The 22,611-nt window shown below is 49.5% G+C and overlaps 1 protein-coding gene across 1 annotated transcript in view; it reads right to left on the bottom strand.

Annotated features, from left to right (window-relative positions):
• The window catches only part of LOC147732447 (uncharacterized), an 899,668-nt gene that overhangs the window by 299,518 nt on the left and 577,539 nt on the right, over positions 1–22,611 (bottom strand). Inside the window, exon 12 of the mRNA XM_086956972.1 lies at positions 737–805. Coding sequence (XP_086813098.1) covers positions 737–805 — 69 coding nt within the window. The remainder of the gene's footprint in view (positions 1–736; positions 806–22,611) is intronic.

Genomic DNA, 22,611 nt, shown 5'->3' with positions numbered 1-22,611 from the left:
GGGACCACAGAAGGGGAGGCATGATAAATGACGCTAGGTATGGGCCCCATTTGTCTCTTCCATTCCTTTCTCAGACGTCAGCACCCAAAAGTATCAATGTTTGACACCTGCACAACATGGAAGGATTCATAATTTTCAAATTGTCAATTATCATAACAATTGTCTTTATTGATAAATGCAACATAAGAAAGAATGTTATGGACATATTCTACCTATCCGACCTATCTGTGCACTTGAATCATTTAAAGATCAAAAATAAATATTTCACAATTTGTTTCAGAACACTTTTATTCGTTGTATCTCATCAGTAAATGCTGGAAAATAGGAAGAATGCTTTAAGGTTTCTTTCTATGTGTTACAAACAATTATATTCCCCAACCTTAAGCGATAAGTTCCACAAGACAGCTTAAAGTGACTTGTGCTTAGATAATAGGATTCATATTGATTTACCATATGTGATTGGAGAGACATAAATCACGTACTAAATTATTTTATGTTTTACTTTTACGTTTTTACACCACTTCTTGTGGTTTTACTTGGAGTAAAATGCAATTGGATGTGAAATAAACCTTCTGCAATGAAAGAGGAGTAAGAATGCTAAAGTAAATATTGACCAGTTATTGACATGTCTAAGAAAACGAAATGTAATTATGACTAAAATTTTGATCCTGCCACAATATAAACACGGAAAACGCTGTATGCTCTGAATGTGTCAATGTTACAAAATGTACATTACCCTTTCTCAGAACAGTAATGATAAAACTTCTTGCATGTTGCTTGCAGAAGCCTTAAACCTCCCAGATACCTTAAAATAGGATAAATCAAGTATTAAAAGAACATTATTTTAAACTCCAGCCTCTAACATTATCTAGTCATTAAAAATTCAACTCTTCGTCAAATTCTAGAATTATTAAAATGTGCATGATGTATAAATGCATTGATACAGTTTTGTCAGGATATGCTGGTTAAATCCAAATAGCAGCTAAAAGAAGGAACACATGAGTAAAAAGATAATAGGATGGCAAAATGAAAGCAGAAAAAGTTGCAAAGGGACATTTATATAAACGATGAAGTAAGTGGATGGCACAAACATTTCATAAAGATCAAAGAAATCCAGAGAATTACTAATGAGTGGAATAATAATCCAGGGAAATCACTCTAATGTGGCGATTACCTTGAGCGATTCATAAATGAAAATAGTTTGATTTCTTTTTTTTTTTTTGAAAATCTGTTTATTAGCATAGTAGGTAAAGCAGTTACAGAAATTTCCAGGCTCAGTAAGAAGCAGAGTAATACATGCGTGCGCCTGCTTAGAACATATGATTGCATAGTTATCTTGATTTTTCATTTTGTTGATGACGATAACCGTCACAATTAGACAAACCCCGGTCAATTCAATCCCTCCCTCCACCCTCAAACAACCCACCCGACACTCTCTCAACATGCATATGACTGAATGATCGTTAAACTGGGTCACCCATTGCGCTGTAACATGTAGCTTCATCTATCTGTACACACTGGTGAAACGAGGCAAAGGCCAGTGGTTTGGGTTTCCCCGCCCCTCATCGTAGCGCACCACAGTCAGTGATAGTGCATGAAAGTCTGGTTAAGGACACATTAATTCTACATTCAGCGAGTCACATGTATCCCCGTCATCCCCGTCATCCCCAGTTTCAAACGTTCCCAAAGTGGCAAACCAATCCAGCGAGATCGGCGTTTTCCGCAGACCTCTGTGTTCCTCTCGCTGCAGTGCCTCTCCCTCTGCCTTACCCCATCGTACTACCTCCGCTTTCCAAAGTTCAGGGTTGGGAGGTTTGGGTGACTTCCACCTCATCGTGATGGTACGCTTCGCCAGCAACAGGGCCAGGTCCGAGAAGCGTGTTGCCACGGTTCTGGTGCGTTGTGAGGGTCCCAGCCCCAGTAATGTGTTTTCTAGTGTAGGAGATCGGGACAGAGCACCCGCTCTCTTGAGCGATTCATGGACCGTGGTCCAGTAATATCCTAGTTTGGGGCATTGCCACAGCATGTGTATCAGTGATGCGTCTTCAGTGTCACATCGGGGGCAGTTGCTTTTCGCATCAGGGAACATCACATGTATGCGGTGCGGGGTCAGGTAGGCTCTATGTAGCAGCATCAATTGAATGAACTTAAACTTGGGGTTCCTAGCTACCTTTTTGGGAAACTGAAGTATACGCTCCCACTCTTTGTCTCTCAGGGGCCTACCAATATCTCCCTCCCATGTCTCCCGGAGTGGCGACAGAGTGAGTGCCCTCCCCTCCTTGATGCTAGCAGTGAGCCATTTTGTCAGGTGAGCGCCCGTGCCCATTAGGTAGTGCATCGTGATGAGAGGGTTTGTAACAGGCTCCTGGCCCTCAGGAGACCACTTATGTGTTATATAATGGCGAAGGCCAGCGTGTAAAAGGAATGAGCCTCTAGGAACGCCTTGTGTGGCTCTAAAGTCTTCAAAGGACAACAGGTGCCCCTCCGCAAACAGGTCACCCACATGCGACACTCCTGCGTCATGCCATTGCGCTAGCGAGTTCGCCGTAAGTGTTCCCGAGCCCAACGGGATGCCTAAGAGCGGGATCGTGGGGGCATAAGATGACTTAGGGGACGTGTACTTTAATGCCTTCAGCCAGTAAATTATCGCTAGTCTGAGGAGTGGTGGGGCATCTCTCGGTATATCCGAGTTGGGCAGAAGTAATGTGTGTATTCTCCCCATGTCATGTTCCTCCTCCGTGATATTGATCTCCTGAAGATTGCGACCCGCCACCCAGAAGGCCAGCCATTGTAGCTGACACGCATAGTTGTAAGCTCTAAAGTCCGGCAGGCCCATACCGCCGGCGTCAGAGGGGAGCTGCAGTTTGGACAAACCTATAAGTCTGCGGCCGTGCCCCCATACAAGTTCGGTGAGTAGAGTGTCAAGAGTCTTAAATGTCGCTGCTGGGATCAGGTACGGTAAATTGGTGAAGTGGTAGAGAAGACGGGGGAGCATCACCATCTTAGATATCGCTGCTCTGCCGGGTATTGAGAGTGGCAGTGTTAGCCAGAATTGTATCTGCGATTTCAGTGCTCTGATGGCCCTCCCAAGGTTGCCGTCAATCATCGTGTCAGCCTCCCTATAAATCTGCATCCCCAGATATAGGAAGGTGGTTTCTGCCATCTGGAATTCGTGGGGGGCGAAGGGTATGGGGGTAGTCAGGCCTGTGGTTGCAAATGTGAACCCATAGGACTTGGATTCGCTTATGGTCAGGCCAGAGATCGTCCTAAAGTCCTCGAAGACCTGGGAAACAGGGCTCAAGTCGCCCCTTAAGTCTCGGAGATATAATATAATATCATCCGCGTAAGCTGACACAATATGCGCCGTCCCATGCCTTAGAATGCCATGTCGGGGGGCCATCAACCGAAGTCTACAGAGCATAGGCTCGAGGGCAAGGACAAAGAGGAGGGGGGAGAGTGGGCAGCCCTGCCTGGTGCCCCGTGCTATAGCTATAGGAGCTGATATATGGCTGGAGGTGCGCACTCTAGCTGTGGGGATGGTGTACAGCAATCTGACCCAGGCGAGGAATTCGGGTGGTATCCCAAATTTAGACAACGTGGCAAACATATAGTCCCACCTAAGGGAATCAAACGCTTGCTTCAAATCCAGAGATATGCAGCCTTCGGAGCTCGTGTCCTCCCGGTCTCCGAGCATAAGCTGGGCCAATCGCCTGAGGTTCATGGCCGTGTTGCGGCCCGGAACAAAACCACATTGATCCGAGTGGATCAGCTGTGGTACGTATTGCACGAGCCTCGATGCCAGCACCTTGCTCAATATCTTGGAGTCAGTATTGAGAAGGGACAGGGGTCTGTAGTCGGCCATCTGAAGCCCTTCTTTAGCAGGCTTTAAGAGGGACGTGATTAATGCCTGCATAGACGATTGTGGTAGGGCGGTTGTCCGTAGTGCTTCCAAATAAACAGTGTGCAACCGTGGGGCCAGAAGGTCTATGTATGTTGCATAAAAGTCGGCCGGTAGGCCATCTGTTCCGGGGGTCTTGCCCTTTGGGAGAGCTCGTATTGCCTGCCTGATTTCAGCTATTGTAATGGTACGCTTCAGTTCTTTGGCTTGCCTGTCAGTGAGTTGAGGTAGGTCCAAGTCCCTCGTGAAGGCCTCAAATGCAACCTCGGATAGGGGCTGTGGGGGGCTGTATAGCGTGGTGTAGTATTCCTTGAACGCCGTGTTAATACCGATTTGGGTGGTAGTTGGGCTGCCCGTCTGGTCTAAGATTTTCAGGATAGGGTGGTTAACTGGGGAATCTCGAAAGAGGCGAGCTAGAAGGGGACCGGCTCTATCCGCCCGAGTATGCTGCCTATTCGTGTATTCTCTATAGTCTAGAAGCCTCAGGTCTTCCAGCAGCTCTGCATGTCTAATGTGAGCCTCCTGCAGTGGTGTGAAGGGTGCATTTGTGCCGGCTGCTTCATTCTCTAGGGACGCTAGCGAGCCCTCCACCTCCTTCAGTTGATTGATTACCTCCTGTTTCCTGCCCACTCCAGCGGCCATTGCTGCCCCCCTCAGACAAATTTTAAAAGCGTCCCATTCCACTTGCCGGGTGCTGGCTGTGTTCACATTCGTGGAGAAGTAGGTTACTATAGTGTCAGACAGGGAGGCCCGGAATACCGAGTCCTCAAGGAGATCTGGAGATAGTCTCCAAGTTGGGATGGGGGCCAGCCGCCTGCCCCACTGCCAGGTAAGTTCTACGGAGCTGTGATCGGATAGAGTTTTCCCCATGTGTTGGGTCTGGACAATTGAATCCGCCATGGAGCGGGAGCAGAAAATATGGTCGATTCTGGTGTGAAGCTGGTGGGGTGGGGAGAAAAAAGTATATTCCCTCTCCTGTGAGTGTGTGCTGCGCCATGCGTCCGTCAGGTCCCAGCCCCCAGCCCATCTCGTAAGAGCATCCGCCTGTTTTCTACTCTCAGCTGCCTGTAAAGGGGGATGTGATCTATCCAATGTAACATCAAGCCCAGCATTGAAATCACCCCCAATGAACCAGCGATGATCAGCCCAATCCGCAAGTACCCCGTTCACTGTTAACAAGAACTCCGATTGATTTGAGTTCGGCGAGTACACACATCCAAATACAATAGTATCCCCGTCCAACAGCCCCCGCACAAATACATATCGACCCTCATTATCGATTCTTTGCTCCAACATCTGGAAGGGGACAGAGCCGCGGAACCAGATTGCCGCTCCTCTTGAGAACGCAGAATAGGAGGTAGCAAAGAGTTGCCCCCTCCATTTCTTGCGCAGTTTCACAGTTTCAGCAGCGTTCAAATGTGTCTCTTGCAGGCAAGCAATCTGTGTCCCCCTGCGGTTAAGCTGAGCCAAGATTCTATGACGTTTCTGTACTGCTCCCATGCCACGCACGTTCCAGGTGCACAGTTGGTAATTATTAAGCGGCCCCATAACTATCTGTGCGGTGCGGCCCAGTGAAACACCCGGGTACCCATGTTAGTTCTGCTTTGCGATAAGGTGAGAGTGTTGTGAAAACATGTAATCCCTGAACAAGAAGGTCCCCAAGCCAACGTGCCCGGGAGCCAAACCATGGTGCCCAACGTGGGCACAAGTCAGTGAAGTTCGTGTGCATACCGGGGGGTGGCAGGCCTCTGTCCACTGTCACTGAACGGCCTGCATGGGCATGTTAGCCCTCAACAGAGTGGGCCCCCCATGCAACCCACCATGTACGAAAAAAGGGGGGGGATCAGTTATACATTACCACCCGGAGGGGATCATACTCGCAGCAGATCAGAACTCCTCTGCCATCTGGGCTGTAATCTTCGGAAACAGCGGCAAGCTGTCTACTGATCCGGATACTTCCGTGTGGTGGCGGTGTGTCCGTCTCCGGTTGCTTCCGCGTCGTGAGCTGCCAGTGCCTCTTCTGTTAGCCGCTGTCGCAGTGTTGATGACGAGCGGCCTTCCATCCGATTACTAGGAGGGTGCGCCTTCGCTGGGGTTCCGTGGGAAGAGTGATGTCCCGGGCTGGGAGTGTTGTTCCGTCGGGCAGGAGGGTCTCTGTGGTCGCCGCCGTGGTGATCCTCAAACGGGTCCTGTGAGGTCGGTGGTGTCAGAGTGACTTCCATCCATTCCTCTGCCTCCTCTGGTGAGTCGAAGAAGTGAGATTTATTGTCGTGCAGAATTTTAAGCCGAGCGGGGAACAGAAGTGCATATTTCATATTCCTGTCTCTTAATTTGCGTTTTACACCCATGAAGGTGGACCTGGCGCGCTGTACAGTGGGCGTGAAATCAGGGTAGACCGAAATGTTCTTATCTTCAAAACGTATCGGTGCTTTCTCCCTGGCCGCACGCAGGACAGTGTCTCGATCTCTGTAGTGGAGGAGGCGCGCGATCAGGGGACGAGGAGGCGCCCCCGGTTTGGGGGGCCGTGGCGGCATCCTATGTGCCCGTTCCACGCTGTATAGGGCAGTGAGGTCCTCTTGGCCCACTAGTTTCCGTAGCCAGTCCTCCGCAAATTGGGTGGGGTTCCTCCCCTCGCTTCTCTCCGGAATGCCCAGGATGCGGACGTTGTTGCGGCGAGCCCGTCCTTCGGCATCGTCCACCCTATCCCATAGTTGTTTAAGCTGTTTCTCCACGCCCTCCAACTTCGTGGAGTGTTCCGTCTGCTGTGGTACTAGGTCATTCAGCGCTATCTTCTGCTCCGCTACCCGTTCCGCCAACTTGTTATGGTCAGCCCTCAATAGTGACAGGCCAGTCGCCATATTGTCTATGCGCGATTCCAGGGCTTCGCGCGTCGCGCGTATTTCATTGAGGATAAGGTCCAACTTTGCGTCCTGAGATCCTTTTCCGGTCGGTGGAATGATGTCCACATTGGAGGAAGCCAGCGGGTCCTCGGAGCCCGTGGACTGCATGTCTGCCACAGCGCCCTGGTCATGAGTCTTGCCCCTGTGTTTGCCCATGGATCTCGTTAGCAGGGTGGTGCTGTAAAGGGCACAGCAGACTGCCGCTGCCCACTCAAGTGTCCACTCAGAACGCCGGACCGTGTCCGTCGAGGGTTTAAGTTGTGGCGGCCAAAGGTGGTAGCTGTGTAGACCCCAGGATTGGCAGGGATTGTGTAGGGTCTCTGTACGTGGCGCTGTTATTGGGAGGGATGGCGTTCCACTGGGGGCCCTGCGGGCAGGTGTGTCCCCGGCTTTCCAGAGGGCAGATGAAGGGAGAAAGTAGGGCCACGGTAATTACCAAGCGAGTCGTGAATCCCTAGCAGGAGCGCGACAGATGACAGGACTGTAGTGTGGTGGCAGGGCTGCAATGCGCGTCGCACTCCCTCACCGTGGGTCGGGGTTGGCAGCCTGGGTATCCGGGGTACGCTTTCCGCTGTGAGGTGCGCTGGCCCCAGCTGTGCGCCACCCCGTGCCGGGTCCCCGCTCCGGGCCCGCCGACTGGCAAGTCTGGGGGCAAGCAAGATGCCACAGTACAGACCCGGGGACACTCTCCGTCCCGGGCGTGGAGACAAGATGGCGCCGGCGAAAATGTGCCTCAGATCCGTAGTGCCCGAGGAGGTCCGGGGGAAGCCGGGCCCACAGCGCCGGCGTCAGGTGACTGGTACCGCCCGCCCCGTAGTCCTGGCCAGCGCCGTAGAGAACAGGCGTACTGCTGACTTTGCGGGTGGGCGGCGAGCTGGTAAGCCGGTCTGGGGATGCTCTCGTGTTCTCCGCAGGCCCCACAGCAGGGCGGCCGGGCAGGGCTCAGCAGCAGAGAGGGAGGCAGCAGGGTCACAGGTGGATTAGGGCGCCTCGTCGTGTTCCGATATCTTGGCTGGTGTCTGCAGCTGCCTCCAGTGTGGGGTCCCGATCGGACCGCGCCAGCAGCTATGGGCAGGCCGGGTCGGCTATTTACTTGAGCCCGGGGCTTCTCACCGTCCAGTAGGCCGCGGCCGGCGTCGATGTTGCAATGCTCATGTGAGACGGCCGAGTGGATAGACACCGCTCCGCTTCACGCAGCACACCCCCGTGGGCCTCCGGCACAGAAATCAGGTGGGTTGCAGGTAGGGGTTTCAGGATAGCTTGCTAGTATTGAGGGCTACGGACGGAGCTCGAGAACTACACGTCCACCATCTTCGGCTCCAGGCCACGCCCCAAATGAAAATAGTTTGATAACAATGAATGGAGACCTTGACCTCTGAATTTCAGAAAATACTAATCTGATTAGGAAAATACCATTCATTTTCATGACACAAAGATGTGCAAGAGACATCCGACTGTATGTTTTAGGAATATTTTTGGAAAATGATCATCAGAGAAGGGTGAAAATAACTATGTGTATGGAATGAATGCATAATATAAAAAATCACAGTAATTATTTTGAACATTGAACACTGTGGGACACTATTAATGTGCTAGGAAAAGACAAGGTTTTGAGCTGTCATCTTTGCCAGAAATATTTTCATACTATCAGAAGTATTTTCAAACTACATAGCACATCTGCTCTAGAGATAAGTAAGTCAATTGTATGAAACTGTTATTGAGTTGGTTTAATCAAGGACTTTGGTGCATACAATTAGTTCCAGCTGCTGCAGAGACTGATATTAGGCATGAATAATAAATGGTGAAAATCCATGAGTTTACGGAACAGTTTTTATAAATTATTCTAACAAGTACAAACGATTATAGAATCAGTTAAATAAGAAAAATCATTATGTTCTGCTTTAACGGCTTTGCTAAGTTTCACAAAGTAAATTTTGGCAACCCATTCAGTAGATGGCTTAAGTATAAAGAAAATTAAACCAATAATGCACACGTGTCTGTGATAGCTTCTCAATAATTACAAGGATAAGTATACAAAATAATCACACAATATCCAGAAAATTTCAGGGGACTCTCTTGGTGTTTTCTTGAATTCTTTATTTAAAAGAGGTGTCCAAGTAGGTCAGGGGGGCCGGTTTAATACCACACATTCAGGCTACCCACCCATTATGTAAATTACTACCAGTTAGATTAATTATGTTTTTAAAGTTTGAGTTTGAGTAGGCAATTGCTGCTTCTAATGGTTCTTTATTGGATGCACAATATTAAGAAATCATGCATTTTAAAATATGGAAGGTTACACGACAAGAACCTATAAATGAATGGTAACATTAGCACTAAGGTGTAATAAGCGTGGGTAATGTCTGAAGTGAATTTGTATTACAATAAATACTCAATATTTTAATTTTGTTCTCTTTTTCTAAAAGAAAAGGAATCATATACAGGTATTCATCTCTCCCTCTTAAAAAAAGGGCAAAGGAACTCTCAGTAGCCAGTTTCTTCTCTTTATATACATATTAGCAATCCATACACCTGTAAATTCTTTAGAAAAGCTGAGTTACACACAGACAAAAAAAATGGATTTAAATTATAGAGAAATGTGGGGACTTGGCCATGTTCGATGGCCGATATGACACGTCCTTGGATGGCTTTTTGCAGGCCCGAAGTTATCCTTGAACATCATTAGAGGCCGGCACAGGTAAGGGCGGTGGAACTAGGCGGGGGGATCGGGGAAGTCGACAGGCGACAGGTTACATAAAATTAAATTAAAATATAAATAAAATCACTTACCTTGCACTTACTGCATCGACGAGTCAAGACCCCCGCCCCAACCCGCTCTTACCTGTGCCAGCCACCTCTGCTAAATCCTGCAGTAATAGCAACATCGCCAGGCTTTTAGCCCTGGACCAGGAGAAGAGTGTTTTGCCACACTCATGGGCAGTTTTTTTTACCTCCTCTGGGGGCTACTGAAGTGGTGCGAGAGCCTGGTGAGGGGCGGGCCTGCTGACTGAATGCGGGCCAAAGACCTTCCCCTGAAGAAAAGCCAGACGTACTGCGTGAGCCAAGCGTCCGCGACAGGGGAAACCTCACAACTAATATGCATAGCTGGGGCATCCGCCTGTGCTCGCCCCCTTCTCCTTTATACGTGAGGAGGCGGACCGAAAAGCAAGGGTGCCCAGAGAGTAGAGTGGCCCCGGTGGGCTGAATGGCTGGATGGAGCATGCAGATCACCGCAACGCTGGGCTATTGCTGGGCCCTGTTGTCTTTGGCGGTTGGTGTATACCCCGCTTGGGACTAGTGGCGAGTGTCGGGAGGCTTGCGGACACAAGACAAGGTGAGTGCCGGTAAGGAAGGACCCTCCCGAGGTTTGCTCCTTAGAGTGCTGGTTATGAAGTGGTGCGGGGGCCCTCTACATCCCCCCACCTCAGAAGGCACCGCAGGGGCGGATAGCAGTGATCACGGGGCTCGCGCTTGAGATCTGGGGGCCAGCCGGGTTGCCACTAGAGGAGTAGTCTAACTGGAGGCATAAATGTAACCGTGTGGGACTGCTTCTTCTCCCGGGTAAGGACTAACAGGCCACTGGAGAGCGACCTGATACATTTGCTGGAGCCCTGAGGCCCCGAAGGGTCACCCAGGGCTGGCGCTACATCAGTCAAACTACTGAGGGGAACACACCTGAGGTAGTTGGCCCACCTTTTCCCATAGCTTGGAAAAAGGCCTCAATACTCCCCCTCTTAAAGAAGCCTTCTCTGGATCCCTTAGACCCGGGAAATTATCAGCCTATCTTGTGACTTCCCCTGCCCGCAAAATTCACCGAAAAAGCCATGAATGCCCAGCTCAGTAGTTTTCTCTGCTGTAATAATGTACTTGATTCCACCCAGTACGGCTTTAGAGCCGACCATAACACTGAATCAGCCCTTATCAAATCCTGTGAAGAGGTAAGGGAGGCCTTGGACAGTGGTGGGAGGGCTTTACTGATAATGTTAGATCTTTCTGCAGCCTTCGACACGGTCCATCATAAAGTCCTGATGGACCGGTCGTTTTGGGGGCCGGGGTACGTGGGGTCGCCTGGAATCTCCTTCATTCCTTTCTATCAGAGAGATTTCAATCAATCAATCAATCAATCAATGACACTTATAAAGCGCGCTACATACCCGTGGGGTCTCAAGGCGCTGAAGGGGGGGGGGGGGTGCCGCTACTGCTCGAACAGCCAGGTCTTCAGCTTCTTCCTGAAGGAGAGGTGGTCTTGGGTCAGGCGCAGGTCGGTCGGGAGGGAGTTCCAGGTCTTGGCGGCCAGGTAGGAGAAGGACCTTCCTCCTGTAGTCGCTCTTCGGATGCGGGGGACGGCGGCGAGGGCGTGGTTGGCTGATCGGAGGTGGCGTGTGGGAGCGTAGAAGTTGATCCGGCTGTTGAGGTAGCTCGGGCCTTGGTCGTGTAGGGCTTTGTGTGCGTGGGTGAGGAGGCGGAAGGTGATTCTTTTGTTGACGGGGAGCCAGTGAAGGTCTCTCAGATGTCCGGAGATGTGGCTGGTTCGTGGGATGTCGAGGATGAGTCTGGCTGAGGCGTTCTGGATCCGCTGGAGTCTCTTCTGGAGCTTGGCGGTGGTACCGGCGTAGAGGGCGTTGCCGTAGTCCAGTCGGTTAGTGACGAGGGCCTGGGTGACGGTCTTCCTGGTCTCAGTGGGGATCCACCAGAAGATTTTCCGTAGCAGCCGTAGGATGTTGAAGCACGCCGAGGAGACGTTGTTGACTTGCCTGGTCATGGAGAGGGAGGAGTCCAAGATGAAGCCCAGGTTGCGTGCATGGTCTGTCGGATTGGGTGCGGTGCCCAGGGCGGGAGGCCACCAGGAGTCGTCCCAGGCGGAGGGTGAAGAGCCCAGGATGAGGACCTCCGTCTTGTCAGAGTTCAGTTTCAGGCGGCTGGTCGTCATCCACTCGGCTACCTCTTTCATCCCTTCGTGCAGGTTGGCTCTGGCGGCGGCGGGGTCGTTGGTCAGGGAGGGGATCAGCTGGGTGTCGTCGGCGTAGGAGATTATGCTGAGGTTGTGTTGGCGTGCGATGGCCGCGAGGGGGCTCATGTAGACGTTGAAGAGGGTGGGGCTCAGAGAGGATCCTTGAGGGACGCCGCAGATGACTTCGGAGGCCTCTGACTTGTACGGTGGTAGGCGGACTCTCTGTGTTCTTCAGTCGAGGAAGGAGATGATCCATTCAAAGTCGATCTGGATAGCAACAAATCTCAGCCATTTAGTCTTCCATGTGGGGTGCCACAGGGTTCGTCACCGAGCCCAACGCTCTTTAATATCTATGTGGCATCCCTGGCAGCCCTGATTAGATCTTTTGGTTTCCAGTTTACTTCCTACGCGGACGATACTCAGATTGTCCTTACCTTCAATGACGATCAGATAAAAGAAACAGGTGCACGTTTCCATGAGCGCATGAAGGCGATCGCATGCTGGATGTCGGCGAACTGTTTGAAATTGAACGCTAACAAAACAGAGGTGATTGTATTCGGAAATAACGTGCATGTTTGGACCCCAGACTGATGGCCTACAGACCTGGGGAATTATCCCACCCCAGTTCTCAATGCGAAAAACCAAGGAATCGTAATGGACAACAAACTGACCTTTTGCGATCACATCAGTTCAGTTGTCTCTTCCTGTTTTTTAATCCTTCGAGTCCTTAGGAAAATAAAACCGTATCTCGCGGGCGGTAACTTTAAGATGGTAGTCACCGTCCTGGTAATGGCACGCCTAGACTATTGTAACAGCATTTACCAGAATGCCCAAAAACAACAGCTTAATAGGCTTCAGAAGGTTCAAAATGCCGCAGCCAGACTACTGTCTGGTATACCTAAATTTGTTTCAGTCCGAGGAGAACTAGCGTGGTTGCATTGGCTCCCGGTGAAACAAAGGGTTCATTTTAAGGCCCTGTGTACAGCTTTTAAAACCCTTAACGGGATTGGACTGGACAATCTGAGGCAAAGGTTCAAATGGTATACCCCCAGTAGGACTCTACGATCCTTGGGGGCAGAACTTGTTCAAACGCCTATTTTTTAAAAAGCGGGTTGGGGAGGGAGGAGTTTTATCACCTGCACGTCCAAGGCATGGAACGATTTGCCGCTCCACCTGAGGAATGTTGACAATATGCACACCTTCAGAAGGAGCCTGAAGACCTGGCTGTTCTTGCGGTGAGGGCACTGATCGATCATCTCGACTCACGGTTCAGACAAACTCAGCGCCAGGACACCTTTTGGTATTTGCGCGCTTCTTATAAATTCCAATAACATAACATAACATCACACCTCGAGGAAGCTCAAGAACAGTGTTGGGGGTGCCGTGGGGCGGTGAACCCTGTGAGAGGTGGATGGCGGGTTCCCAGAGGCACATGTCATACCTGTAGAGTCCCCAAAAGTAAATTTCTTATGAGGATGGGAAAACTACCGGGTCCCCTGTAGAAGAACTCTTATACTACATATACACCGGCTTCACAGAGACAGACATGATCGGGGGGGGGGGGTTGCTGTGATCCAGCAAACGAACTGCCATCAGAGGAGCCATCCCAAGCAGACATCCTGGCGGCCATTCGAGGGTCCCGTGTGGCATGAAAGGGAAAGATAGCAACTATGTCTACTGATTTCAACCTCCTCCGTGCAGACCGGTGGAAGGGGTCCGATAAGGTGCATACCACAGAAGAGACCATTGCCGAACTCCAGGCAGAGGTGACCTACCTTAAAAAGCAGGTGGCCACCATAACATCAAAAACTGGGGCCCCGGAAGCACAGGTTGAAGACGCGGAGTGGGGATCACAGTGCAATAATGTCTGCCTGCTGTGATTCCCTGAACGGGCTTAGGGTGGTGTGACAGAGAGCTTTGTTGAGAGCTAGATCTGAGACATGCTGAAACCCAGCAGTTTCGCCATCTTTTTGCAACCAAGAGGGTGCACCAGGCGTTGGTGGCCCCCGAGACCAGCGGTGCCCCCGCGTGCTATCATAGCACAAGTCTTAAACTACAATGATAGAGACAGAAACTGCTTACTTTGTGCAGCCCGAGAAACAGATGATGCCCAATATGGGACCCATAGGATCTCCATATACCCGGAGTACACAAAAGGAGTGCAAGGGAATCGGAAACACTTCTTGGAGGTCAAAAGGTAGGCTGAAATCATGGGACTAAGATGCATGCTCTTGTATCCTGCCAGACTGTGTGTGATCTCAAAGGGAAGGTCTCACTTCTTTGACTTACCAGAGATCTCTGGAGGTGGTTGGAGATGTAGGATCAGGTGCCACGGGATAAAGCGGGTTCCTGGAGAAATGGGGCTCGCAAAGAAGTGGGGCCTCACAGCCCAAATTGAAGAGCCTGCACAAAGGCATAGTCTGGGACATGAAGGTTGGGAGTCCTCAAGAGTTGTAATTCAGGGTGATGGTACCATGGCCGGGGATTCATCTGCCGCTGTGTGGGGGACAGAGGGGATCTCGACCGCCCCAACGATGGACATAGAAATCAGTGATACCACCAATTGACAGGGGGACCCCATGCTACTTTGTTACTCCTTTTTTGGGGGAGGCCATGGGGGGGTCAGAAAGATCCTGCCAAGGGTGTGGATGGAGCTAAGTTTTGTGTGCTTCCTGGATTTCAATTTGGTTTGTTTAATTCTATGACAATGGTACAGTTTACAACACTGCAAAGTGTTTCTGGGTAGCCCTCTCCGTATGAAGCAGTAGTCCATGTGTGAGGGAAAGGGTTTAGGCTGGGAGTCCTGAAGCACATTGATGAAAATGGGCAAACAAAACTGTTTGTTGTTGTGTCGTTTGTTTGGGGTGATGGGAGGTCAGCAAGTTTTAATTAAAGTTCTTGTGAGGGGTTGGTTTGTATTTACATGAAATGTGCTGATCCAAAATGCAGAGTTTCTTTTAGGGAGGTGTGAACAGAATGCAGTCCCTACCTTGAGTGACCCGACGCTTCCCTCGAGGTCCAGAGCCTCGCGCGCCGATCCGACGGCGTCGCTGGCAACCCAGACTCCATTGTTTTCTCCCTCATTGCAGGACCCAATCCGGAAGGACGAAAAACCGGAAGGACTCCCGAGTGACCCCGGAAGTCCCACCCCTTACCCGACGATACGCCTTGCACTGACTCTACCTTCCGACACCCTCCTCTCCTTCCCGACTGTATCCTTCCCCCCCTACCTCCCTCACTGTCCGCTTTTTCTTCTGCACTCCTGGTGATGGTAATAGGTGCCCATACCATTCAGAACAGTCAGACTAACGGCCCTTTTTTCTCTCTCTCCTTGCCCGCCTCCGAGGAACCACCACCCGCGGAAGGAGCCGGACCAACCTGGTGGACGACGCCCCGCTCTACGTCCACCCGTGTTACCGCCCACATCCAGGAGCCGTCATTGGGACTTTCAACCAAGCACCTTCCGTGTCGGGGCTACCCCTATCCAGGCTTTTGTCTATCCTTGACTTTGTGCACGAACAAATAAAAAGACATAGCCCACTATATACGGCCTCCACGCCTGTTATTCCGGCCCGCTCTCGCCCTACGACAACAGGAGGGTTCCTTGGTTGGTTTGCTCTTTGCATGTTGCTCCAGTCCAGGCCCGGGAAGTGGACAGAAACTTCTAATGGCTGACTGTGTAAATATTGTCACAAGTAATGTCAGGGAGCAGAAGAGCTATGCTTAACGGTACAGGATTCACTCGTACCGGTAGCGCAATCAGGTCCAGATTGCCTGTTTTCTGGAAACACATCTAATTGGTAATGAGGCTCACAAGTTGGCAAAAGAAGTAGAGGGGACAATTTTTTCTGAGTGACCTACTGTTCTTATGCTAGGGGTGTGGCAATTTGGATCACACTGGGGTACCATTTCATAACACATATAGCAAAGCAGATGTAGAGGGTGCTACCTGTTGCTCCAAGAAATGTTGGATGGTAAAGATATTACTATTCTGTACACTTACGCCCTGATGTAGATGATGGGAAGTATTATGAGGTGGCAAAGGTGCTGCTAGAAGGCAGTATAGGGAACCCGAACATCTGAGCAGGGGATTTCAATTGTGTCCTAGATGGGAACAGGGACCAGCATCTACCTAGGCAAGGTACGAAGCCCCTAATGACAGGCCGTCTCTCTCAGAAACTGGGGTTCTTGGATGGCTGGTGCACAATCCACCCACAGGAATACACTTACCACTCATTGAAGCATAATACATATTGTACCCTGCACAGATGCTGCTCCATTTACGACAGGAAGGGGATGGGTGCCCTGTCCAATGTTGGTGTATGTTTCCCAAGCTTCTGTCAGATCGGGTCTGTTGAGAGTCACTGGTGGATGAGCTCAAGGATACTTAGCAAGCAACTGGTGCTCCACAGGCACTCAGGTCACTGAGTGGGAGGCCCTAAAGGCAGAATTCAGGGGGTCTTCATAGGGACCATTTGCGCTGTCTGGAGGCAACTGGAAGCAGACATTAAGGTTCAGGAACAGCAATTAGCAGAACTCCATAAGAGAGAAGCAGGCTCTGCAGATGTGCATTGAGGTTGTAGAGACTAAGCAAACATTACAGGTGCTTCGGGAAACTCTAGACAAATATACCCCTAAGGCTTACCGTCATCGTCTATATAGGGAAGATGGTAAATCAGGGAGGCTCTTAGCCTGAATATTAAAATGTGAACAGGAGATCCCACTTATACTTCATCTTTGAACATTGTGGGGGGGGGGGGTTTGGTGACAAGTCAGGAAGATATTCCAAATACCATTGGGGTAAAACTTCGAGACGTCTTTTGTGCTGAGGAGATTTGTCAGCAGGATACTGTAGAGGCATTCTTTGAGAGATGAACCTGCCACCCCTATCACCAGATTGTGCGCGCAACTTGGATGGGGCCATTACACTGGAGGAATTAAAGTTGACCTTATGAGATCTCAACAAGGCTAAGGCATCCGGTGGGGTGGATTCCCAGTGGAAGTCTTTCAGATATACTCTACATTGCTCACAGATAACCTCTTGGAGGTATTTCCGGAGGTGGAGAAGAAAAAGATCCTCTCCCTCACTATGTGTGAGGACATTATTGGCCTGATGTTAAAGCAGGGGGATCCCAAGGACCCCTCCTCATATAGACCACCCACTATGATCAACTTCTACGTCAAGATGCTCTGCAAATTGTCGGCGACAAGACTACAAGGAGTAGTACAGGAGCTGGTGTACAAGGATAAATGGGGGTTAATACAGGCTCATAGCGTGGCCCTCTATCTCCTTTGATGGCCCCTTGTACTGCAGGAGACCGCAGAGGTAGAATAAAATATGGCACTTGTATCAATAGACTTGGAGAAAGCATTTGATACAGCTAACTGGAGCTATCTAATGGCAGTATTGTGGGCGTTGAGACTTGGGCCAGTCTTTAAAGATTGAATGCAACTGCTTAACATCAACCCCATGGCTTGGATCAGAGTGGGGAGTACATGTTTCATGGCCTCGGTGGTTCAGGGCTGTCCTCTTTTGCCATGCTTATTTGCCTTGGTGCTTGAGCCTTTAGTGATCCTACTACATAGGAAGCAGTAATTCTGGCACAAACAGACGGGGGAGTCCACCCATATCATTTCATTATAAGCAGACGATGTGTTGATCTATACTCATTCCCTCAAGGAGGCGGTGCTGCTGTTAATGAGGCACATGGCCAAGTTCGGAGGGATTTCTGTTTTTCAAATTAATATTAGAAAGACAATGTTCTAAGGCCATGCCCATTTTTACACCACGCTGCAAATGCTGCTTCTGGTGCACTGCTTCTCGGAGGATGAAGTCTACTTGTGTCCTGAGGTCCTCAGGACACAAGAGGACCTCATCACCCTACCAGTAGTGCACCAGAAGCCGCGTTTGCAGAGTGGTGTAAAAAGGGGCGCTGCCTCGGAAAACATCTCTGCAACGCAGCTCTGTGGGGCATACTGGAGGTATCAGGTGGGCTAGTTGCCCCCCAGGGACTGTCAGTATTCAAGGAGAATTAATTCCCCAACTTACAATGCGCAACAGGTGCATTAGAGCGGTGCAGGGGATGGGGGTTGTGTGGCCCCCTCCGGGCCACATCTGGCCCCGGGGACCCCATCCCCCAGGCCTGGCCTCATGGTTGGGGACCGTGAGGGGAGCCCCAATGCCTCCATGGACCCGCCGTCTCCCCACCTCCTGAGGGAGCCAGCATTGCTTTTGCACAAGGGGAGCTGCTGACATGCAGCTTCCTGTGTGCAAAGCAATTCTGCTTTGCTTCATTAAAGCGAAAGCAAGTTTCCTGCTCTCACTTCAATTAAGCAAAGCAGGGTTTGTTATGACAGGGCGGGAGCACGTAGCAAACAAATGTCCCAGGGGTGGGCACCCCAGGACATTGCAGGAGCCAGCCTTAGGGGGGTGCGGTCCCCAGATCCATCAAGGGCTCCAGGAGAGGAGCTGCCAGGCTCCCCTCCCTACAAGTACAAAGCGCCGGGGAGGTGGTGGTCCCCAGGGTTTTCCCCAGCCTATAATTAATCAAAGCCCCGGGAGGTGGTGGTCCCAGGGGCTTGGGAGAGCCCGCAAGGCCCCCTCATTAATAAAGAAAGCCTTGGGGAGGTGGTGGTCCCCAGGGCTTGGGGGGCCTGCGAGGCCCCCCACACTTAATTAGGAATGCCCCGGGGAGGTGGTGGTCCCCGGGGCAGCGTGAGGGGGTGGGAGGAGCCCCCTATGCATTTTGTTAAACAAAACCCCAGGGTGGTGGCGGTCCCCGGACTGCAGGGGGCCGCGTGCCCCCCACATTTAATTGACTAAGTCCCGGGAATGTGGTGGTCCCTGGGGCTGAGGGGGCCTGAGGGCCCCCGCGAATTAATTAGGCAATGCCCCGGGACCTGGCTAACCTCGGGGCTTATAGAAAACAAAGCGTGGGAGGCTGCGCTTTGTTTTTTTTCCAATTCGCAAATCCAGCTCGATTTCAGCCTTTTTAAAATTAAATAATGCTTTTCTTTGGCCTGGGGGTCCTTGTAGGACCCCCTGAGCATGCATAGGGGGTCAGGGTGATTCTACCCTGCCCCTTTTCTTGTTTTCCACTTTTTTTTATACTGTTTTCTTGTGACTCGGTTACCAAGTCACAAGATGGCTGCCAACCCATTTTAGTGGAATGTTGGCAGGCAATCAGAATTGAGCTCGTGCTCGGGAGGGTTTGCGAACCATCCTCGGTGCTCAGATATTTTTTATTTTTTTATTTCTCAGGAACTACTGAACCGATTTACACCATTTAAAAAAAAGGTCGCTTTCTAGACCAATACATACCTTTTTGCCAAATTTGGTTCAATTCCGTTCAGCAGTTCAGTCTGTAACCTGTAATAAAATTTCCTTTGGAAATTTACATGGGAAAAAACGCATTTTGGGACCCTCCTTTTTTCTCAGCCCCCGCTTGATGAATCAAACCGAAACTTTCAAGGCAGGAGCTCACCTGAGTTAACCTTTTTTTGGAAAATTTCCTGAAGATTCGTCAAACGGTGCCAAAGATATTGGCAAAAGAAAAAGCGCTTCTTGAATAGAAACGAGATCCTAACTATAACTACCTATATATATATATATACACATCTTACCTGCTGGCGGTCGCCAGTAGGTAGTTATAGTTAGGACCTAGCTACCATAGGAATTCTGCAACATTCTATTGGGAATAACTTTGGCGTTGATTGAGGAAATTGTGTGCAATTTTCCAAAATTTTGGCCAGCTCAGTTCTGCTCCTTCCCTGAATGTTTCGGGGGATTCGTCATGCGGGGGCCGATAAAAAAGGGGGGTCCCAAAACGTGTTTTCCCCATGTTATTTTCCATAGGACGATCAGACACGGCTACAGCCCGAACCGCTTAATGGAATTACGCCAAACTTTGCAAAATTGTAGGGACTGGTACGCAGAAGTGCCTTTTCTATATTTGGTGAAAATTGCTCCAGTGGTTTTTATAAAAAGTAACTTCAAAAACACATATATATCATTATGCGCGCTTCAAGCGCTTACCTGTACGCGTACCGGGGAGCGCACCTGGCGCGCCACGGAAGTCCGCGAGCGGAAAGCTGATTGGCTCTCGGGTGTCTGTCAACATTCCAAACAGTCCGGAGAGTCCGCCATTTTGTGTCTCGGTAGAATCGAGACACAAGAGGTGAAAACAAAGGGGGAAATGATTAAAAGGGGGCAGGGTAGACACCCCCTGACCCCCTAGGTTTTCTGAGGGGGGGCTAGAAGGACCACGCAGGGCAAAAAAACTATTACCGGGTGTGCGTACAGGTACGGGTACCACAGGGAAAAACAGAGAACATTTTTTTGTTTAAATAATGAATTTAGAGTGTTTAGAGGTATGGTAGCTCTGAAAAGAGCTGTTGTGTTATGTGGGTGATTTAAGTACCCACAAGTAGGTACCGATGCAGAGTCTAAAATTCAAGAGGAAGACTCTGTTCCCCTCATCTGAGAAATGTGCACCATCTCTCCTATAGATGCCTTGCATGTTGTAACGCAAGTTGTTGTGGTATATATAACCCATATCATAGAGAGGAAAGCAGAAACAGATTTATTCACATGTTTCCTTGCTTTCTCAATCTGTGGAAAAAATTGGTTGGACCAGTTCCATTTTTGCCTTTGGCATATATTAGAATATACCAAGGCAGTTTTTGGAAAAAGTGACATAAATTGCCCAAAGATGTCCTTTAAAAGCATTTACAGACCTACCCCAGTCAAAGTGCCCAGGTCATTGCCACCACAGTGCACAATTATGAGGTCAGGGTGTGGTAGATGCATAAAGGATTTTACCAATGGTATCAATTAGTGACATCTCAATCCTCTCTAGCCAATCCACATAATATCCACATTTGGTAAATCAAGGTTGGGAATACCTCTGTTTGCTGCATACTTTTCATTCCAATGAACACAGCTATGACCCACAATCCAGACTTTAGGCATCTTGAAGGTAGATGTGGTTGTATTCAGATGAGTTGTGGAAATGAAATGGCAGTTTGAATGAAGGAGTTATGAAAAAAATGGTTGAGATTCAGTACACTTGAAAAAGAAGAAATGATTGGTGGTTTCTTAACATTCTCCACTGAAAATTAGGGTGCATGCTTTTGTTTTTTGAAAGAAGTAATTCTAATGGTTGAGAAAAAGTAATTGAAAAAAACATTGCACAGGATAAGCTGTTATATTGAGAATTCAAACATACTTGCTGGGTTCATTTGCAATATAGTATGATGAACTTTTCACCTGTTTGCTCAGTTAGGTGGAAGTTACCATGGTAACAGGCTGAATGAGCACTGGGGGGATGGGTGAATATTATGTGAGTTTGAAAGTGTTGAAATGTAGAACCAATTAAAATGTAAGCTTGGTTTTGAACTAGTGTTGGAAGAGTTTTGATTGGTTTAGTCCAGGGATATGTGTGAAGAATTACAGGGAATCAGGGCCAATTGTGGTTGCAGTGTCTGAGGTGCATTTCAGAGATTCTGCTTAATAAAATCTGGTGTGTGTGACTGACACTGTTCTAAATCTTCAAAAGCATTTTTAAAGGTGAGTCCTCTCACATCCTCACTCCTCTTCCCTCACTCTCTCACTCTTACCCTCACTCCCTCCATCCCCTCAGTTTGTCACTCCCCCTTCCCTCACACTCACTCCCTTTATCTCACCAACACTTAGTCCCCTTCTCTCACTCCTTCCTTCACTACATCTATTTCCTCACTCCCTCACTCCCCTTGTTTTACGTTCACTCGCCTTTATCCACCCTCTATCACTCCTCTTTCCTCAACCTCACCACCCTTCTCTCACCCTCCCTCACCCCGTTCCCTTACTCCGGTTCCCTCACTATCCCTCATTCCCCATCCTTCACTCCCCTTCCCTATACTTTCATCCTCCACTCACTCACTTTCAGTCCCCCTGCTTCACTTCCCTTCCCCTCTCTTCCCTTCCTTCGCTCCCTCACTCATTCTACTTTCCTCTCTCAGTGTCCTCCATTTCACTGACTCTTTCTCTCACTCCCTCTGTCCTGTCACTTCCTCACTCCTCTTCCCTCACTCCCTCTGTCTTACCCTCACTCCCTCCATCTCCTCACTCTGTCACTCCCTCTTCACTTACCCTTACTCAACTTCCATCCCTCACTCTCATAAACTCACCCACACTCACTCCCCTTCTGCCATTTGTTCCCTCAGTCACTTTCTCCCCTTCATTCAGTCATTTTATCCATTCATTTATGCAGTGCACATTCATTGAAAAAAAGAATGAGAGAATATATAAGGAATATAGCTCTTTTTGGAGAATTGGAGGTAGTTTTAAAAATAACTTTTTTTTTCTTCTTTTTTTGATTTTATTTTTGTTATACTTTTATAGAAAGATTTTAAACTTTTTTGGGGGTTTTTTGGGGAGAAAAACAAAACCAGGGAATCCAAAACTGCTCAACAGGAGCAAAAAAAGGGGAAAAGTTAGTTGTGGATGGAGCAGCGGTGTTCTTGTTTTCAGCAAATATCAGTTCTACGCTCTGCTCCCCATAACAAATCAGTTTGTCGCAGTCCTTGCACACAAATTTCAGACCTGCAAAGACCGGCTGCACATTAGGAACTAGTCTTCCAGCTTGTCTCCCTGAAGGTGTTGCACCACCAGTCAAGGTGCTACCGCCATCTGTTGGGGGATTGCGTGCCAGGTCCCTTGCATAATTGTTGGGGTGCCTCCTCTCAACATGCCTGATTAACGTGGAATTCCCAAAGCTATCCTTTTTTGTAGGGTCACCACGTGACAAGGTGGTGCCACAGATTTCGCAGCACACCTTCGCTGCATTCACCCTCTTTTCACCTTCGGGGAAGGTAAAAAATTT

This window comes from Lissotriton vulgaris, chromosome 2_1 (genome assembly GCF_964263255.1).
Source record: "Lissotriton vulgaris chromosome 2_1, aLisVul1.2, whole genome shotgun sequence".
NCBI lineage: Eukaryota > Metazoa > Chordata > Amphibia > Caudata > Salamandridae > Lissotriton > Lissotriton vulgaris.
This window is presented reverse-complemented; position numbering and strand designations above follow the sequence as displayed.